This window comes from Episyrphus balteatus, chromosome 3 (assembly GCF_945859705.1).
Source record: "Episyrphus balteatus chromosome 3, idEpiBalt1.1, whole genome shotgun sequence".
In the NCBI taxonomy this organism is placed as follows: domain Eukaryota; kingdom Metazoa; phylum Arthropoda; class Insecta; order Diptera; family Syrphidae; genus Episyrphus; species Episyrphus balteatus.
This window is the reverse complement of record NC_079136.1, coordinates 35786234-35805820: the sequence shown is the minus strand read 5'-3', so window position 1 is coordinate 35805820 and position 19587 is coordinate 35786234. Positions and strand designations below refer to the sequence as shown.

The following is a 19587-nucleotide window of genomic DNA, read 5'->3' as shown; positions in this document are numbered from 1 at the left end:
TTTATTGTTTAATTTTTATTGTTTACTGACATTTATTTATCGTTGGTATTTAATGTTGTCTAAAAAAAGTATCTAATGAGATTATCATCATTAAAAACAAATAATAATAATTACTATCGTGGTGTAAGGTGGAATAATTTTTATAAATGTTAAATTTTTCATTTCACAGTCATGCTTTGATGTGAGGAATATCGGGTTTGGTGTAAGAATAAATATTTATTCAAATATAATTTTGGTTTTAACATTCAAAAATTTGGTTTTTAGATTTGCGACATTTGACTTTGAATGTGCTTTTTGCTTATTAATTAGTTAATATGAATTAGATTTTTTGTGCTTGTAGTTTTGATTAAGTTAAATATTTTGTATGCTTTGGCTTTTGGTAGATAATAATAATAATTGATGAGTTGTAGTTATGGTTTTAAATATAATTTATCAATAGGTGGTTTAATTGTATAAGTTGTCGACAAAGGAATTTAGTGTTAAACATTTATAATTTGCCCTGTCAATGTAAAATTTAGTATTAAATATAAATATGCTTTTTCTTTGTTCACTAAAGAAATAAAGTCAGCTCAAATCTGCGTTTTCAGGCTTAAAGAGAATATCTAGTCTTTAAAATTGATTCGTCTAAGTTTTACTTTAGCCCTGTTTTTTCTACAACTCAGTAGCTACTAATTTTTTTGATTTTATTCGAAAAATAAAAACAAAACAAATACTTAGCTACTTGTCGTCGGCCTCATAAGGAAACCTCGTAACTCCCAAATTCAAAAATTTTACAGGAGAGACGAAAAATTAGAGAAACAAAATAGTAGTTGGGAGTAAAGTGCTGTGCAAAATTTGAATTTAAGTCTATTTAGGTTTTTCTGAATGGCTTCAAATTTTCTGGGTTGCTCCGCTGACATATTTGCTAAAAAATGACATTCAGAAGTCAATTTCGAAAAAAAGGTGGAGTTACGAGGTATTTAGTTAGATTTTAATTTTCGTTTGCGAACGCTATAATGCAGACCTTGCATTGTTAGTTAGACGATTACGAACAAATCTTATTTCAATTTAAAAAGAATTTTATATGTTAGCATATGGAGGTTTCACAGCTGAAACGGACTAAGTAAAAAAAATAAAAAAAATCCAAATCTGGTGCCAAAATCTGCGCAAGGTTTGACTCTACTAAGGTCTTTCATTAGTTTGATCCAAAAGTATTTCGATTCAAATTGTCGTTTGTTCGAAAAAAATATTCACCATCAGATTCAATCGAAACGTATTTACTTTAACTCGTTATATCTCCGAATTCACTTTTTGTGACTTGGTTCGCTTCAGCTCTTAGCCCTCCATATATGTGAAGTTGTTTTTCCTTAACCAATCTTAAACTTCAAAATTTAATCATGTTTGGTAATTATTTGTCGAAAGTAGAGAGGGGTTTTTGGAATTAATTTTTACGGGTCTAAAATAACGGACTTGCCATATATGCACCGATTTAAAAAAGTATAATTTTCCAACGATTTTGATTAAAAAATTTAAGTGATAGTTTTTAAACAAGATATATCTTTTGATAAGAAATAGTGTTTTTTAAAGGTTCCTGCCATAAAACCGTTTTTTTTAATTCTGAATTTCTCCCAAACGACTAGTTCAATTTAAACGCTTAAATAAAATTGAAAAGATAGATCTAAAAAAGTCAAAAATAAAATTGAAAAGATAGATTTAAAAAAAAAACGAAAACTCCGAAAAATGGAGATAGATTTTTTTAATTTGGTCTTTAGGTGAGTAAGATTTACTATACAATATCGTCGGCTCAGCTAACTCTACTTTTAGACTCTTATACAAATATTAAAAGAGAACTTTTAGACATACACTCCTTTTCATCAGAATAGGTACACAACTTTTCAAATGTTTATTAATCGTTTGTCCCCAATAGTGGTGCGTGACCTAACAAGGTTTTATTGTTTTTTGATAGTTTAAGATGTTAGGAAAAGCAACGGCTAAATCTGTTTCAAAATTTACCATAACTTTCGCATTGTTTTTCTTGTAAAGTATTTTTCGAGGAAAAATTAACTTATTTTTTTCTTCATCAGAATAGGTACACCCTTGTTATCTTTAATATTTTTGTGGATTTCGAGCAAATTTGCTATTAAAACAAATAACTGGACTTTCCTAAGTGTAATTTAATAATCATACTAACATTTTGAAAAACATGGTTGGATTAAAATCGCTAAATTTAGAAAAAAAAACAAACAATGAAGGATCCACCAGTACTGGTATGGTTGAAAAAAATTACGAATTGTGAATATGCTCTATCCAGACTTCAGATACAAACATTCTGAGGTTAAAAAAAATTAATAGTGGAAAAAAATGCAAAAAAACACTCTGAGACGAGTAAATTTTTACATGTGCTACCATTTTTGGTGGATTAACTACAAGAATAAAAGTGAAAAACAGTTGTTATTTGTAATTTTTAAGACAGTAAATAGAATTGTCATTAGTCCCAATCTTCTAAAATGGCTGAATTTTGAAAAGACACCATCACTACACCAAGAACAGAATTGTATGCGTTTAAGGTTTTTGAAATCCTTTACCACATGAAAAGTTGAGTGGTATTTCTTATTTATTTCTGGATCAACGAACATTTAATTTTGAAGTCCTTGGTGAGTTTAACTATCAGTACAACATTCTGCGAAAGGAGAAACCATTTTGAGACCAACTTCATAGTTAAAAAAGAAGTGTTAAGGCATGGAAGAAAGTAATCTACTACGATAACACAAATAAGGAATTTCAAACGTGAAGAATGGTCACAATTATTTGTAAATGCATATTCAAGAAGCATTTCCTGAATTCTCTAGTATTTGTGAACCAGTTTAGTGAATTTTTCCACAGGACCACGCCTCCTACCACAAAAAATGCTCTGTAAAATATTGGGAGGAAGTGCAAATTTAGAAAGTACTTCACTTTCTGCCATAGAAAGCAACCCTGAACCTTGTTCAAAATGTTTGGAAATGGCTAGCCCGTACTGATAAAATTTATTATAGTCGATTTTAAGACAAAAATATTTCCTAACCCACCATTTAACAATTAAGGGAAGAGATTCAGATAGATTGCATAAAGAGATTTAACAATGCAATTCCTGGACAGTTTTGTTATTTTTTTATGAATAAAAACGCCACTATACAAAAAATAAAATAACTAAAATACATTTTTAAGAAGAACTTGGTTTAAATTCATTTCATGGACCACTTTCACATCATTCTGTATGTGTACCTATTCTGATGAAAAAAAAAAATTACTCAGTTTTTCGATGTGAAATGCTTTGCCATAGAGAAACAAGAAAAATAACCACACGTTTTGAATTATTTTTTTTTTGCTGATTCTGCTAACATCAAATAATGACTTGACATCAAAAAATTATTATTTTACCTACACTGTAAGGAAAACACGAATACTGAACATTTGAAAAGTAGTGTACCTATTCTGATGAAAAGGAGTGTATTTCTAAAAGTGTGAATATATCCAAAACAATGAAATGAAAAAAAAAAATTGATAAGATTTTGAAGCTTTTTTTGTTTTTAATCAATTTTTTAAATCATTTTTATGTGGAATTAGCGGGATGGCATTAAACTTTATTTCATTTTTTTTAACTACATATTTAAGAAAAAAAAAACATTTTTTTAAAGGCTCTAACTATTTTGATTTTTTTTTAATGCATCTTAATCATGGATATTAAATTGTATTTTGGAGCTTAAATTCATTTAAGACTTTTTTTTCTTTTATATTTACCAAATCTGTATGAAAAAAAAAGTTTCAAAAATTTAAGAATATTGAACACTTAAAGCACGTTAGTGGGACACAGTCCAGCATTTTGTTTGATATCGTTTTCTTTAAATATCGACAAAAGTAAGAATTTGCTATAGGTGGACATCTACATTTGTAACTGTCTTGCTATTTAACATTTCAACATGTATTAACTTAAAACAAAGTTGCACTGATAAGCATGTTCAATAAAAGCTTTTTATAAATGTTATAGCTCGTCAATACCGTCTTAATTGATTTTATACATGATTTCTTTGGGTTTCGTGATAATGCCAAACTACGAGTCATTGTTATTCTGTATTCAAAAGAGAAGACACTAACTTTTTCAAATTCCTTTATATGTATAGTAAATTCTTACTTTAACAACTTATTCCGAGTTAAAAGTTAGATTTAAAATGAAAAGGATTATTATGAGAATTGATGAGTATAGCAAGTATTTAGGAATCGTAAGAGACTGAGACTTAATAATGTTCAGTTCATTCACATAAAACTAGTTTTTTATCAACCATAAACAGTAATTTAACTAAAAATTAATTTGGGCATAAATAAAATTAGGTAATACATAAAACCAAATAAATAAGTAGCTATTAAACTGATAACTTAATATAAGAAATGATTCGCAGCCCATAAACACAAATAAGCTTTAGCTATATTGTATTTTTATCTAGTCTCAAGTATTCTTTGCCAATAGTTATTTAATAAAAAGTTAATAGGAATAAAGGTGAAATCGATACTAACCATATTTAATTATTTTAAAAAATGTAACTGACTTAATAAATCAATAAATTTCAACATAATTGAGAATAAATAAAAGGAATAACCTAACAAAAGCAACAATTTAGGCCAAACCCTTGTACTACAATATTCATTTACTCCGTATTTATGTATTAGCTATTTAAAAAAATGTAACTGCTCACTTAGAAAATTCTGTAACTGATAGTATAATTAAATCAATTCACTATTCAAATATCCTATAATCATCCATCACTCAATATGTTTCCTATATTTTTTTCTTAATTTCATTTCTTGCAGAAAAAGAAAAAAAAGTGTGAATTAGTGTAGACAAGTTAAATCAAATGCACTCTTTTCCTCAACCTAACACCAAATTTGTTTAATACCTTATTAAGACTATGTACACAACACAAAACGATTACACCGAATCTGCGCGTTCATTTTTTGAAAATATTTAAAGGAGGGGCATTCTTAAGCACATCCTGTCGACAACTTTATGTAATTTTACTTTTTTTTATTTTTTTTTTTTTCATTTCTTTTTTTACTTTTAGAGCCAATTTTTCAATCTTCTAATAAATAGTCAGTTAACTGTTCGACGAATAAAGTTATTAGGCTCATAAACAATCAGATAAAAACATTGAATTTTTCAAGCAAGAATAATTTATTCTACAGAATAACAAAAAAAAATTGTCAAATTCAAAAATATTTAAAATTAAACGTCATTTTTATTCATGATTGTTTTTGTTTTCTTGATTTCCACTGTATTTTTTTCAAAATTCTTTCAAAACAGCTTTGTCAACTGACACAATATTTTTGTTGAGATTATTCCTCAGAATAATTTTTATTCGTCTCTGAAAGAAGTAGATAGCTTTATTCTTAGCAATAAACTATATCTGCTTGTTGAAAAATTGATTTTTTCTCTATCCTTAGGAATAAGTGCTAACTGACTGTTTAACTGACTATTGAAAAATTGGCCCTTAGTAAGTTTAATGTATAGAAAAAAAACGCTATATGAATTTTATATTGTTATTATATAATATTTGTTTTATATTTTTGAATTAAAATCAAATTGATATCTATTATTAAAAATAAGTTTTTGGGACATGAATTCTATGGATTTGGTCTATTTTTACTTTTCGAGAATATTCTGGTTTTGATTTTGTTTTTTTTTTTTATTATTTCGGCTGGAGTTCTGGATTTTTGTTTTCTTATTTATTTTTATTTATGGCTGCTTTTTTCCTTAAAGCTTCTGCACGATTGAAAATAAAATTGGTTCTAAATTTTGTTGATAAAAAAATAGCGGCTCTCTGGGTCATATCTAAACTAACAAATGAAATTAATTTAAAAAAGACATGTTACTCAAATCAAAAATAACCTTTGCTTTTGCGCACCGCTCATATACAACAACTTAAAAAAAAAAAATCAACACAACACTACACAATTTGCATAGTTTTCTTACTATGCAAAATTCTTCAAAGAAAAAAGTGGTCTATCTAATTTCATTTTGATAACCTAGATGAGTCGCTTTTAATTTAATAAATAACTAATTTATTCAAAATTTTGCTATTTTTTCTAAATTTTTCTAATAAAAAAAAAAATAATTGGATTTTTCAAAAAATCAAAAAAAAAAAACTTGATATTAATTTAATAAAAAAAAATATATGTAAAATACACAAGGACAATGGATCATCGCCTACAACTCCTGTCGCTACTACACCGCAACACCAATATCGACACCATCATGATCAGCGAAGCAATTCACAAGACTGCATTGCCAAGCAAAAGTATCAAAAAATCTCATCGTACGCATCTAGCCCGCAGCTTTTCAAAAACACAGATGAACAAATACCGCCTCCAATTCCACCATTGCCATTAAATTATCAGAGATCCGATGGTTGGTTTGTTTATCATTGTTTTTTTTTTTTTTTTTTCGTTTCAATTAATTAATTTATTATTTATTGTTTTTTATTTCATATATAAATAATTATTTTATGTTTTTTTTTTTAATCTAACAAATATGTGAAATAGTGTTTTTTTCGTAATTTAAATTCAATTTTGATATTTTGAATTTATTTTTAATAAAATATTTTTTTAATATTTATAAAATTTTATAAAATACAGACGAGAGCTATGCCACCGAATCTAGAGAACAGAAGAAGCAGCGTGCAATCACTAAGGCAACACGTCAAGCTGAACTCAAGCGATTAAGAATCGCCCAAGAAATTCAGCGTGAACAGGAGGAAATCGAGGTTCAGTTGAAGGAGTTAGAAGCAAGAGGTGTACTTATTGAAAAAGCTTTAAGGGGAGAGGGACAAACTATTGATAAGTAAGTACAAAGTACATAGTAGGGTAGAGTTGCCTATTTGCGGCCGTCTCCAGTTATCGGCCAACTTTCGAAAAATCGTTAGAACTAGTGATTTCAAAGGGGTTTATTCCAAATACTGTTCTGCTGTTCTAACATATAAGAGAACAGCATAAGAGCAAAAATTTGGAATAAACCCTACGAAATCCCTAGTTATAACGATTTTCCGAAAGGTGGCCGGAAACTAGAGACGGCCGAAAATAGGCAACTCTACCCTACATCATTTTTCTAAAATTATTCTTACACTAAAAAAAATATAGACTATTCAGGAAACTTTGCGAAATTTGTAGGATTTGTAGAATTAATTAGACAAAATTATCAAAGCTTTTTCTATTTTTAAACAACTCTAAGATTTGTCATTACTTTGCAGGAGAATAATACGACTTTATCAATACAACAAAAATGCATTTTAAATTTCAAAAAAATCAATATCTATTCATTAACAATTTGAGCAATTTTTGCATTAAATTTTTTCATTTCAAATAAGATGAATTCCCATAAAAAAAAAAAAAAACAAATTTATTGCAAATACAAAATGATAGCATTATAAAAACATTTCTATGCATAACACAAAATTTTTTTCCATAATATTCGTCGACTTTCTTACAGTTTTGACCTGATATACCTAAGCTATGTGTGTTTTTGACCTAACAGTCTATATTTTTAAAAACCAATGGCGAATTCTAATATAATCTAAAAACAAATTGTAGAGCAATAAAAACACGTTAGAATCGAGAATGAGTTAAAATTATTGTATTGTGAGAACAAATTACTACTAAAATTACTGAAAATTGTTAGTAGAAAGAGTTGCCAGCGGACATTATCGTCGCCGTAAAGCAAAATTGTTCTAAGCCACAAAAAGCAAATTTTACAGGGCACGATTTTTAAGTTTCAAATTGGTTTAATACGACAATTTTCTGCTCGTTTGCCATTCAAGTTATGTTTTTTTATAAAGTTTGTTCTTTTCTCTTGAATAAAATATACAATTTTACCTCATTAGTAGGTGCATTCTATTTTTAAATATTTTTTAAAACTAAAAACCCAAAATTGGACATTGACAAAAACGGTTTTCAAATTCGGAAAGAGCACCCTCAAATTAGTAAAACTGCATTAATTCATTTTCGGTAAAAAGTGGATTTAAAACAATTTTGCTTTACGCCGACGATATGTAAATATATCGTCAGCTTAAAGTGAAAACCACCTAATTCCACTTTAACTCTCACGAAAAAAATATTAAAAAATAAAAAAAAATATTTTTGAATAAATTCAAAAAGTTTCTTATTATACCCCATTCTATTAAAAGTTAAAAAGTGGATATGATTTGAGAACTTTTTGTCTTTTTATGTAAAATTTCATCTGGCAGTTAGCAGGCTTTCACTTTAAGCCGAAAATAAGTTATAAGTTAAAAATATCAAAAAGAAACCCATGTATAGCAATAAGGGTGCCAAAAGCCATGAAGGGGTAAAGGGCATTAAAGATACGGAAGAATAAGTATAGTAAAAAAACGGTTATAAGGAACTCGATGGGACTCGAGAATTTCTTCGTTAGATCCGCTTTTTCGTTATAACCGATTGTAACTATTCGAATGAACCTCTGGGACCTAAAGATTAGTTGGGAATATCCGATATTTCGTTATAAGCGATGTCGTTATAACCGATTTTCAATGTATTTTGAACACTTTTTGTCAGTAAATTTATCGTCATTAACATGCCTTGACCTTTAATTGAAATTAAAGAGATGTGAATAAAGAAGACACAAATGATAAATCGCTGTGTGAGCTTTTTTATGTGATAGACATATCTAGAAGGCGTGAAGCAGACTGAGATGCAAATGCCCTTTCTTCCCTGTACTGCCAATTTTTATCGGACAGAGTATAGTTTATGACAGAGATCAGAAATAACAGTCAACCTTTATTTTTAATTGGTTTCTCTCTGAGAGTTTCAGTTAAGGTTTGAGATTTATTTAAAAAAAATCAAAAATAAAGGTTATCGGTTGAGATTTATTTTTTATCTCTTAAAATATCTCTCAATGGTTGAGGTTTTTACCAAAAAATGAATGGAAAAGGTCAACCTTTAACCGTTTGCGCTGAAAATAAATCAAAAATAGTCAATTCAAAGGAAAATGTCGAATAGGTCAAGAATGTCTTTATTTTGCAAAAATAAATATAAAAAGCATGTTTTTTCTAAGTTTATGTATTAAATAATGTATGAACCAAATAGACTCTCAAAGTTCTTTAGACCCAAGATTATATCTCTTTTCGTTAAAAGTAAAATCTTAAGACGAAAATGTGTTTTCCACTGTGATTAGAGTCGCTGGGACGACAAGCACAACCAATGCAATTTCGAATATTTCAGGAGACCGATGTTCTAATATCTAGGACAAAGCGTTCAGCTTCCAGAAGCGTTTTCTCCCGCCCAACTTCAAATATATCGGAATTTTGAAAAAAATTATAAAAATTTTTTTTGAAACATTTGGGTACAACTCCCATCCCTGTAGGTGCACGCGTTCTCAAACAGGGAGAACTTAAAGGTCAAAAAAAAGTTAAGCCCGATTCTGAAAAATAGGCATGATGTGGCGGTTTAACATGGAAGATGATTTTTTAAAAATCTGACAATGTGCAAAGCGTAGGCCCATGACACAAGCTATCATTTGGCATGACTCCCAAAAATTGCTCTCAAGCGGTTTAGCTTTCAGGAGCGTTCAAAGATTCGGGAATTTTTCGAAAAAAAATTTTACCCCAACTTTCAAACGCGAATTTCTTGGAATTTTGAAAAAAAATCCATAAACCCGATTTTACCACTATCGGGTAGCTGAGAATATAAGCTTTCATATGGCACCACTCCCATGTCTCTAGGAATTGATACATTTGCAGATGAGATTTATTTTTTTCTCTCAGCGATATATCTCACTGCGGTTGACCGAAACATAAAAAAATACAAAATAAAGGTTTCTCTCAGACCTTGACCGAAATTTTTCTTTTTTAAAAATAAAGGTTATTTTATGACCTTTATTGCAAATGGCGACAAATAAGAGTTATTAAGGAACCTTTCAAAAGGTTGAGATTTATTTCTGATCTCTGGTTTATGATTACATTAAATTGTTAATTTATTATTTTTCGCACCGATAAGTTTCCCTTAATGACAATTGGACATAAATAAAAACAAAACAAGCACTAGTTATACTATTTTGTTTTCAAAATATGGTTTCAAGACAATAAATAAATCATTCTAAAATAAAATAGTTTCCAATATACCACATTACTTTTCGCTATTTTACTGAAAGATTAACGCTACAGCTACACCATTGTATTCAGGTGGTAAATGTCTACATTTTAATGTCAAAATTTTAATAAATTATGCTGCTCCTCCTGACCGTTTACGTGGGAGACCAATGTACTAAGAAAATTTAAGAAGTTTGTGGAGGGTCACTGAGGTGTATGCGTAGTCTTTTTATCAAATTTCGATTTGTCCTTTTTTACAGAAGCTTTGACGTAGTAGTTTTTTACCTATTACAAATAAAAAACGTTACACAAAATAAACAAATTAATATTTTAAACTCTATTGTTCATAATAATTATGTTTAATTGACAGTTTGGAACAGAAAAGTAGAATTTTTAATGTTTAATGAGAAAATTTTCCAAACAACATTCACTCTTGTGAGTTCTTACGACTTTAAGAAGTTTGTGGAGGGTCACTGAGGTGTATGCGTAATCTTTTTATCAAATTTTGATTTGTCCTTTTTTACAGAAGCTTTGACGTAGTATTACAAACGTATTCAAAATCACGCCAGTTTTGGAGTGATCTAAAAAAAACAGAAGGCTTACAAATCTTTCTTGGTTTCCGTTTGTGTTTTTTCGCTATCGCGCAGCGACACAATATTAATAAATTGATATTCACATTTAATTAATTTTGTTGTCTTAATTACAGCTTGGAGGCATCAAATATGGGTGCTAATGATGAAAAATTACTAAAAGAACTTTTAGAAATCTGGCGAAATATAACTCAATTAAAGTAAGATTTTTATTTTCATAGTTGTTTTCAAAGTTTTAAACAAATTAAATTAATTTTTTAGAAAACGAGATGAAGAACTTGGCATCAGACAACAAGAATTACAATTGGAACATCGACACGCACAACTCAAAGAAGAACTGAATATTCGACTATCTGGAAGTAGTAAGTTTAATTTTATATAAAAATATTATATATCGACATAAAATATATATATATAAAGCATGTTAACCAAAAATTAACTAAAACGCATGAATTATATGTTATATTATAAATTAAATAGAACTGGAAAAAAGTTCAGCCGATGTGGCAGCCGAAGGGGCAATACTTAATGAAATGCTTGAAATTGTTGCCAAGCGGGCAGCCCTAAGGCCAACATCATCAGGCTCCTCTCCAGTGGCCACCACAGGCACAGGAGCAATAGGTGGAGATGATGTAGTTAATGATGGTATTACATTCAGTGGTCGACGATCGAGTCAAATCGACGAATCAGATGTAAGTCAGGAAAAAAAGCAAAAAAGCATGTTGTTGTTTTCTTCAAGTCATAATCATATAATGACATGGGCAATGCTTTTTATCATTTATATTTTGATAGTTTATAAAGCATGCAATTATTTGTACTATTAAATTTAGTGATTTTTTTTTTTTTTTGAATATAGCACTTTAGTTTGTATTTTTAAATTTATTGCAGTATTTACATTTTTTTGTATACAAAAAAGTTTAAACAAATAAACAATTATTGTTATAAGCAAGCGCACTTTTATGATTTTATTTAATCTAAATACAATTTTTTTTATTTTCATAATGCACATGAATGACTTTTAGATATACACAAACAGAAACACTCTACTGTTTTTCTATAAATTTATTTCATTTCTTTTTGCTTGCATGCGTAGAAGTAGATCTTCATTATTACTATTACTTTGTCTTTCTTTGGTATTTGCTAAATTATAAAAATAGAGTTTTCGAGTTATTTTTATAGATTACTTTCATATTTGATTTTGATTTCTTACTAAGGGCCAATTTATTGAGCCTCCATTAAATTTTGAAATTTATCGCTTTAGTTAACGCCCTCGTTAAACTATTGTCGCCTTTAAGTATACATCATTAAAAATTCATTTAATTCACTCTTCTTTAGTTAAAGTCCTTACTTTTAATGAAAACTTTAAATTTAAAACTCTGTTAAAAATATCCTAGGGATTTTTTATTTTGTTTGAAAAATAATCTGTCAAAAGCTACAATTTTGTCAAATCAAATAGATTTGAATTGGAAGAAAAACCAAAAAACTATGACCCGTAAGTATTTTACAGCTGAAAACGCCAGAAAATGCAAGAGATTAACGATATACCAGTGGTAACCAAAGAATGCTACAACCTACAATTGAAACCATGAGAAGAAGAAGGAGTTAAGTGAAATTTTTAATTTTTTCCATCGGTGTCAAATAACAACTTAAATTTAAGTGTTATCGGCATTCATCTCGTGTCATTGGTTTAGAAGTAAGCTTTATATCTCTTCTTCTCATGGCTTCAATTGCAATGTTATGTATGTTATGTATGTATTATGCAGCATCTCAAAAATGATTAGTTTTGAAGTGGAGAATATAATCTAGTATTATCTGTGCGAAGTAGACAAGAAATGCATTAATTTCTTTGAATTTTGTTCTTTTTTATGGTACAAATGCATGTGTGTATACCTACACAAAATTCTAGTCTGGACTTTTTTCATAATTTTGATGTTTTTTTAATAATTTTTTAGCTCATTTGACATTTTTCAAATAAAATAATAATTCAAATAAAAAAAATAAATGAAATGACATTTGACACTAATTGAGAGTGAATAAATAGAAATTCTGTTTAAAACCTCCATTAGCTCTAAAAATCCCTCTTAAAAGGTCGAATTTGGTGTTTTAATTAAAACTACTTTTAAATTTAATGCTCAATTAGTTAATGATGCCAAACTTCAAAAAAATCCTTAAAAGAGGCTGAATTAAACGAAATTGGTTTTGAATTTTAAAATTCCCTTTTTTAATGGCGATTTAAGTTTAATGGAGAGTCAATAAATTGGGCCTAAATCATTTTTCTAAAACAAATTTTAAACCTAATCTATACCAAGCTACGATTATATCAATCCTGTTAGACCGAAAGCCAAAGCCAACGGCAAAAAAAAATCATCTTATTTCTTTAATGTTGTGGGTTAATAATAAAAAGTCTCTGCTTGCATTTTTATTCGGTTTTATTCAAAATAGTGGCTTTAAAATGGCGAGCAGAATAAGCATTTTAATAGAATTTTTTTTTTTCAAAACAGTACATGTAATGAATACAAGTTAGAAATTTAGCAAAAGTAAAAATATTAGCTAAAATTAAAATATCAAAAAAGTGTTCCATCTTGGATTCAAAACTTTTGAAAAGTAAAAATATTAGCTAAAATTAAAATATCAAAAAGGTGTTCCATCTTGGATTCAAAACCTTAGAAAAAAGAGTCCAAAAAGTGCCAAGCTGGTAAAACATACTTTTAAACCTTTTATTTATTGTGCTCGTTGGACTCGACTCCAGATTCTTTGATCCGGAAATGTTCATTGAAGTCTTAATTTTAAAATAAAAGTTTTTTGAAATCTGTTATTCGCTTTTGCGGGCTTTGTCATTAAAAAAAAAGCTTACTTTAAGGTATCCTCACTTATGTTGACACAAAAAGCTCTGTTAATAATAACGGTACAAACTTAAATAATGGCTTTATTTTTAGAAGATACATGACCCTTTCTAACTGCTTTTCAATAAAATTGATATTATTTTCAAATCTTCTGATAGGCCGTTCGATTTTTCTGAAAATTCCCAATTAGTCCAAGTAGCTTACCTTATTTGAATAAACTACAAAGATATCACAGAATTAGTTATGTGAGATGTGACTGTTTTTCCTTTAAAATAGGGTTGTCACTACTCTATTTTTTTCATTCCTACTACCAACTTAAATTTTATTTGACACCAAAATTAACCTCTCACCCAATGAGCTATGTAAGTCGACGGTCGCCTCTCCGACTATATTAGGGAAACTCAAATTTTATTTTTATCACCGAAATTAACGGTACCTGCCAAATGACCAAAAGAGAAATGCTTGCTTAAAAACGGCTCTTAAGATTTTTATTAAACGAAGTACTTGTACTATGGCAAATAAGATCCTACTATGAACCATAATAAAGGGTACCTGTTATAGAACCGTTCCTTGATTTCTGAAATAAAAAAATTTGTAATATTTGAATTTTTTTTTTTAATATTCTTAATCGTTGTTTTTTTTTAAATCATAAACTAAAAAACAAAAACAATAAACTTATAAAGTAAGTTAGGGGAAAAACGATCTTTTTGAAAGGAAGAGTATTTTTTTAAATTTTGCACTCAACTTCGCACATCTAAATTTTCTGCGGGTTACTCCCATATTAAAAAAAAATCGCTTTAAAAGTTTTTTTTTAATCGAATTTTCAACACAAATCATGGGCCAAACTAGGTGACAACGAAGGGATACGTTTGTTAATTTAACAAACGCTCAAGTACTGAAAATGTTTTTTCTACTTTAATTTCTGTTTTGATGCGTGCCTTTATCAATTATTTTTTACCTACATATGTACGTAGGGTTCTAAGATTTCTTCTCAAATAAAACGAGATTTAACACACAATTATAAAAAAAAAACTTTCAACATTCTTAAAAATAATCTATGCATGTACTATACACTAGACTGATTCAAAAAAAATTTTTTTTTCTTTTGTTCAAAGCATTGTTGAAAATATTGTTGGAAATGACGACAAAAAAATACTGTAAAAGTTTCAGCCCTTAATGTTAACATTTAGTACCGCCGCATCGCAATTTTCTATTTCCCATACGATTTGTATGGGAAAGATTGTGTATTTGTGTTTAGAATTTTGTATCTTTTTAATGGTTCATCAAAAAGGCTAGATTTAATCATTTTCTTGTATAAAATTGAACGCTCTACAGGATTGCATTTATGAAATTAAAAAAAAACGGACGCGAAAATTTAATTAAAATAATTTTTAGTTGAAAAAATGAATAATTCGAATTTATTGAAGAAATCTAATATGATAGTTTTAGGGGTTTGTGAGTTATATAAAAGGATCTGTGAAACCAAAACACAACATAGAATACAAATATTCGAAAATTTTGCCAAATTTTTTGAAAAACATAATAATTTCGTCAAAAAATCGGAAAAAAATGAGAAAAAAGTACTTTTTATATTTTAAAGTTGAATAACTTCGAAACGCGGGGGTAAATCAAAAAAATTAATAAGAGCTTTTTTGTAGAGCGGACAATTTTATAAAAGAAAATGATTTTGTCAAGCCTTTTGGATGAACCATTAAAAAGATACAAAATTCTAAACACAAATACACAATCTTTCCCATACAAATCGTATGGGAAATAGAAAATTGCGATGCGGCGGTACTAAATGTTAACATTAAGGGCTGAAACTTTTACAGTATTTTTTTTTCGTCATTTCCAACAATATTTTCAACAATGCTTTGAACAAAAAAAAAAAAATTTTTTTTTGAATCAGTCTACTATACACCTTCTTATTTTATGCATGATTGTAGCTTTTTAATTTTTTTTTCCAAACTAATAAAATCTTTTATCCTTCCACGTAAATGTAGTGCCTCTACTCACTTGTTTCTTTTTAATTTAACAAAAAATAAAAATAGAACGCAAGTAGAAATTAAAAAAAAATATTAAAAATATTCTTTTTTATTCCTTCAGATTTGAAACAGCTTTCCATGGAATTTAATAACGTATGAAATTTGTATGTCGATTCTACGTCTATTAAAATAATAATTATACTATATTTAAAAACAATACAACAAGAACAAAAAAAAAACTAACACATAATTGATATTAAAAAAATAAATAAACAAAAAAAAAGCGACACATATTTGCCAAAAAAAACAAAAAAACTGCTGCTAAATTAGCTTATAAACATAAACAAAAATTAAAAATAAAATTTAAAAAAGAAAACACGAAAATATTTATTTTATTCTACGACAATTTCTTGTCTTTTGTAACTAAAATACTATCGAAGCAATTTTATTGTAACTTTTATTTAATAACAACAAAAATCAAATAAAAATTGTGAGTTAAAAGTTATTAAAAAAAAAAATCTTTTAGACTTAAAACATAACAATAAATGCCGTTTATACATACACTTACTACAGTTGTATACAACATGAACAAAATAAGACAATTTTTTTGCTTAAGGACTATTTGAAAAATCAATTAATAAATATTAAATAAAAAAAAGTTTTATTTTAAATACCTAATAATAAATAAAACAAATAAAAAATCTGCGATTTATATTATTTTATATATATTATGTTAAAAATTTACATTGTTAAATTTATTTAATTATATTTTTATTATAATTTTCTTAGTTTGATTTTAGTTTGAATATTCTTTATTTTTTTTTTTTTTTTAATTTGTATTATTGAATTTTAATTTTTTTTTAAGGTAACATAATGTTTATATAAAAAAAATTTATATATTTAAATGAATGGACACTATTTAAAATAATATTATTATATCATTATTAATATTTTTTTTTTCTTTTTTTTCATTTAATAAAGTTTTGTTGCTCATTTTAGGTTTTTGAGTTTTATTTTTTATTTTACTTTTTTTTTAGTTTAAGTCAACTACATTATATTGTGAAGTTATTATAATAATCATTTACAAGAAAAATAGATGACACAAGAGAGATAAAGGTTTTATAAATAAAAAAAAATATAAATGCCCTCATGGTTGCAAAGATAAAGAAAGAATAATATTGAATGTGTAAGATAAAATCAGAAGTAAGAGGAGCCCCAATTGTATTGTGAGAAATGAAAATAAATAAAATTTATATTTATATAAAATTGTGAGAGTTTAATTTCATTACATATTTCAGATACAGCGATGGAAAAAATAATAGAAACAACGATTTGTGTAAGGTTTTAAACGAAGAAATTTTAATGGTACAAGTAAATGGTGTAATTGTTATCTGTTCACAGCTTCCGGTTTACTTTTACCAAAACAAAATTTTAAAAAATTGGAATTTCCGCTGGAAAAAATAATAGAAACAGTTGACTTACACTTTAGTTCTGAGAAGTGTTTTCATTGTGTTTAGCCCTGATTTTTCAATCGTCAGTTAGACTATCAGAAGAATAAATGTCAATGTAAAAAAAAAATTGTATTTCTAGTTTATCTGGCTATTGAAAAATTGTCCCTTAATATATTATCAAAAGCGATTTATGGTTTTGTCAACAGATTAATTAGATTTTGGGTTTTGCTAAAAAATGAAGAGAAGATTGTTTATTATAAATCATTAGAATTTTCGACGAAAAATCAAACGAATAGCTGAATTTATTTATGTACCAAAAGAAATAAGTGATAAAGATCGGTTCTCATTTCCTATTCCAAATTAAAAATGATACCAAGAACCAAACAATTTTTGTTAAATGGGAAAAAATGATATATTTCTCCAATACTCACCAACAAAATTTACAGGGTTCTTTGCAATAACAACATTAAACTAGCTTAGAAGTTTGGCCTTAGCAGTTTGTCTGGAAGCACAAAACAAAAAAATACTTTTCGTACGAACTGCGAAGGTTTAACTAGACTCTCCATAACCTTGCCTATCATCTCCGCATATCATGTCTAAACGAGATATGCATAAACCTTCATGTAAAAAAATCTGTTCAACACTTTTAAGGAAGGAGTTTTAGTACAAAAAGTTTTTATTGCCCAATGCATAATAGGTTTAATCAAGGAAAACTGTATTCCAACGGCTCTATTTTTGTTCACAACTTTTAAAACCTATGCAAATATTTCCGAATATTAAATGGAGCTTTCCTATTGGTTTTCAGAGTCGTCGATGTAGTAAATGTAGCTTGTCGAGAAACAGCCCCCAGGTCATTTTTCTTACTCCAAAAGGTTTTGACTTCGGCGACTTTCAAATATTTTCGTATCGATTTAGCAGCGTACTAGGATTTACAGAAAGTTAAAAATACCATATTTTCAAAACAAAACAAAAAAAAATTACGTATACGCCACAGCGAACCAATTACACTGGTCAACAAAATTTAACATTTTTTTGCCACAAGAACCAAAATATACCAGCCCTATTCTGCTATTCGATTCACGTGAATCGAAGGATTCCCTTTCTTAATCATGCCAAATTAGCTTTGAAAAACTTCTAACTTTCAATGGCAAAGTGTTGTGTCCGTCTGTTTTAGAAACTCTAAAGAAATAACAATTTATCTAAAATTAATTCTAAACATCTTTTAAACGCTTCTTATTTTAGACTTTCACGTGAATCGAATAGCAGAATAGGGCTGTATTTTTCTAGTACTTTTTGGGGTGCTGAATCCGAATCTGAAGTCAGAAAAATTTGATTTCCCTCCGTTTTTGAAATATTATCGTTATAAAATGTTAAAAAATGTCATTTTGGCTGTTTTCGAGGTTCTGTTTTTATGTGGTGTATTCATTATAGAAACTACTAGAAAAGTATATTTTGGTTGTTATGGCAAAAACCTTGTTGACCAGTGTTATTTAAAAAGCTTGCTAATTCGAATATAGAATGCCCCTTTAGTACAAGGGAATACGACGTAAAATAAGGGGCCTTAATATGATTCGCGAGTCGAACGATTAAATAAAGGCAAACGATTTGGGAAATACTCATATCTTAATATTAAGATTAAAAACCTACGACCGACGATCTGCCCGCAATTCAGTCAAAATAAAGAAAATACTTTGCAAAAGTAAATTCTTATCAATATTGGAAATTAGTTTTGAACCAAGATACGCATTTATTTGGCAGTATGCGTAACTTATAACTGATATTTTTTTTACTTACGATATAGGTACTATATATGTACATATATCAAGTTATGCATTCGTACAAAAAATAGTTGAGATAACAATCAGACATGACTGAAATAGAGAATGCAAAAAAATATGGGTCCCGGAAGACCGTCTGTCTGTATAATGAGCTACAGCCTAAACGGATGGACCGATTTACACCAAACTTGGTATGTAGCATTTTTTGGAGACTCCAGAGGGGTTTTTGGAATTGATTTTTTTGGACCAATAATAAGGGTACCTGTCATACACAAATTTAGGAAAAGTTTAATTTTTTCAAAAACGACTCCAACGATTTTGTTTAAAAAATTCAAATGTTAGTTTTTGGGCAAGGTCTATCTTTTCATGGAAATTTTTTTTTTCGAAAATCATAACTAACTGTACCTGCCATAGATCCGTTTTTTTTTTTTTGTCAAATCTGATTTTCTGCCAAACTACATTATTCAATTTTATTAATTACTAGCTAACCCCCACCCGCTTCGCTGAGTGCACTTTTTAAAAAAATAGGACCTGTGTGAAAATAAATTAAAACCGAAAAAAATGGTTTATTGTAATGAACATTAACCAATTTATTGTAATTTAGCAGTTATTGGGCTTTGGGCATTGTTAATGGAATAATGGCACTTGATTCTGAAAGCCGGATTACACTTCAAAACTATTTTTACAATGTAAATTCAAAAAATGATTTGATTCAAAGTGTATTTCCAAGTGTAAAGACAAATTACATAAATCATGCTTGGCTGAGTGAACGTGCAATAATGGCTGGTACAAATAAAAATGTTTCTGAAATCAATGCAACAATTTTAAACGATA

At 28.1% G+C, this 19587-nt stretch overlaps 1 protein-coding gene across 8 annotated transcripts in view; it reads left to right on the top strand.

The window, feature by feature from the left end:
• LOC129916287 (F-actin-monooxygenase Mical) overlaps positions 1-16790 on the top strand; it is a 124975-nt gene extending 108185 nt beyond the window's left edge. The window contains exons 17-23 of one of the 8 annotated variants that reach the window (XM_055996147.1): positions 170-202; positions 6202-6418; positions 6646-6850; positions 10813-10896; positions 10958-11058; positions 11177-11388; positions 15646-16790. In XM_055996147.1, coding sequence (XP_055852122.1) covers positions 170-202; positions 6202-6418; positions 6646-6850; positions 10813-10896; positions 10958-11058; positions 11177-11388; positions 15646-15651 — 858 coding nt within the window. In that variant the 3' untranslated portion in view covers positions 15652-16790. Of the gene's footprint in view, positions 1-169; positions 203-4824; positions 5029-6201; positions 6419-6645; positions 6851-10812; positions 10897-10957; positions 11059-11176; positions 11569-15645 lie in introns of those variants that run through there. The other 7 variants (XM_055996148.1, XM_055996145.1, XM_055996152.1 and 4 more) reach the window with 7 other exon arrangements.
• Positions 16791-19587: the final 2797 nt, after the last annotated feature.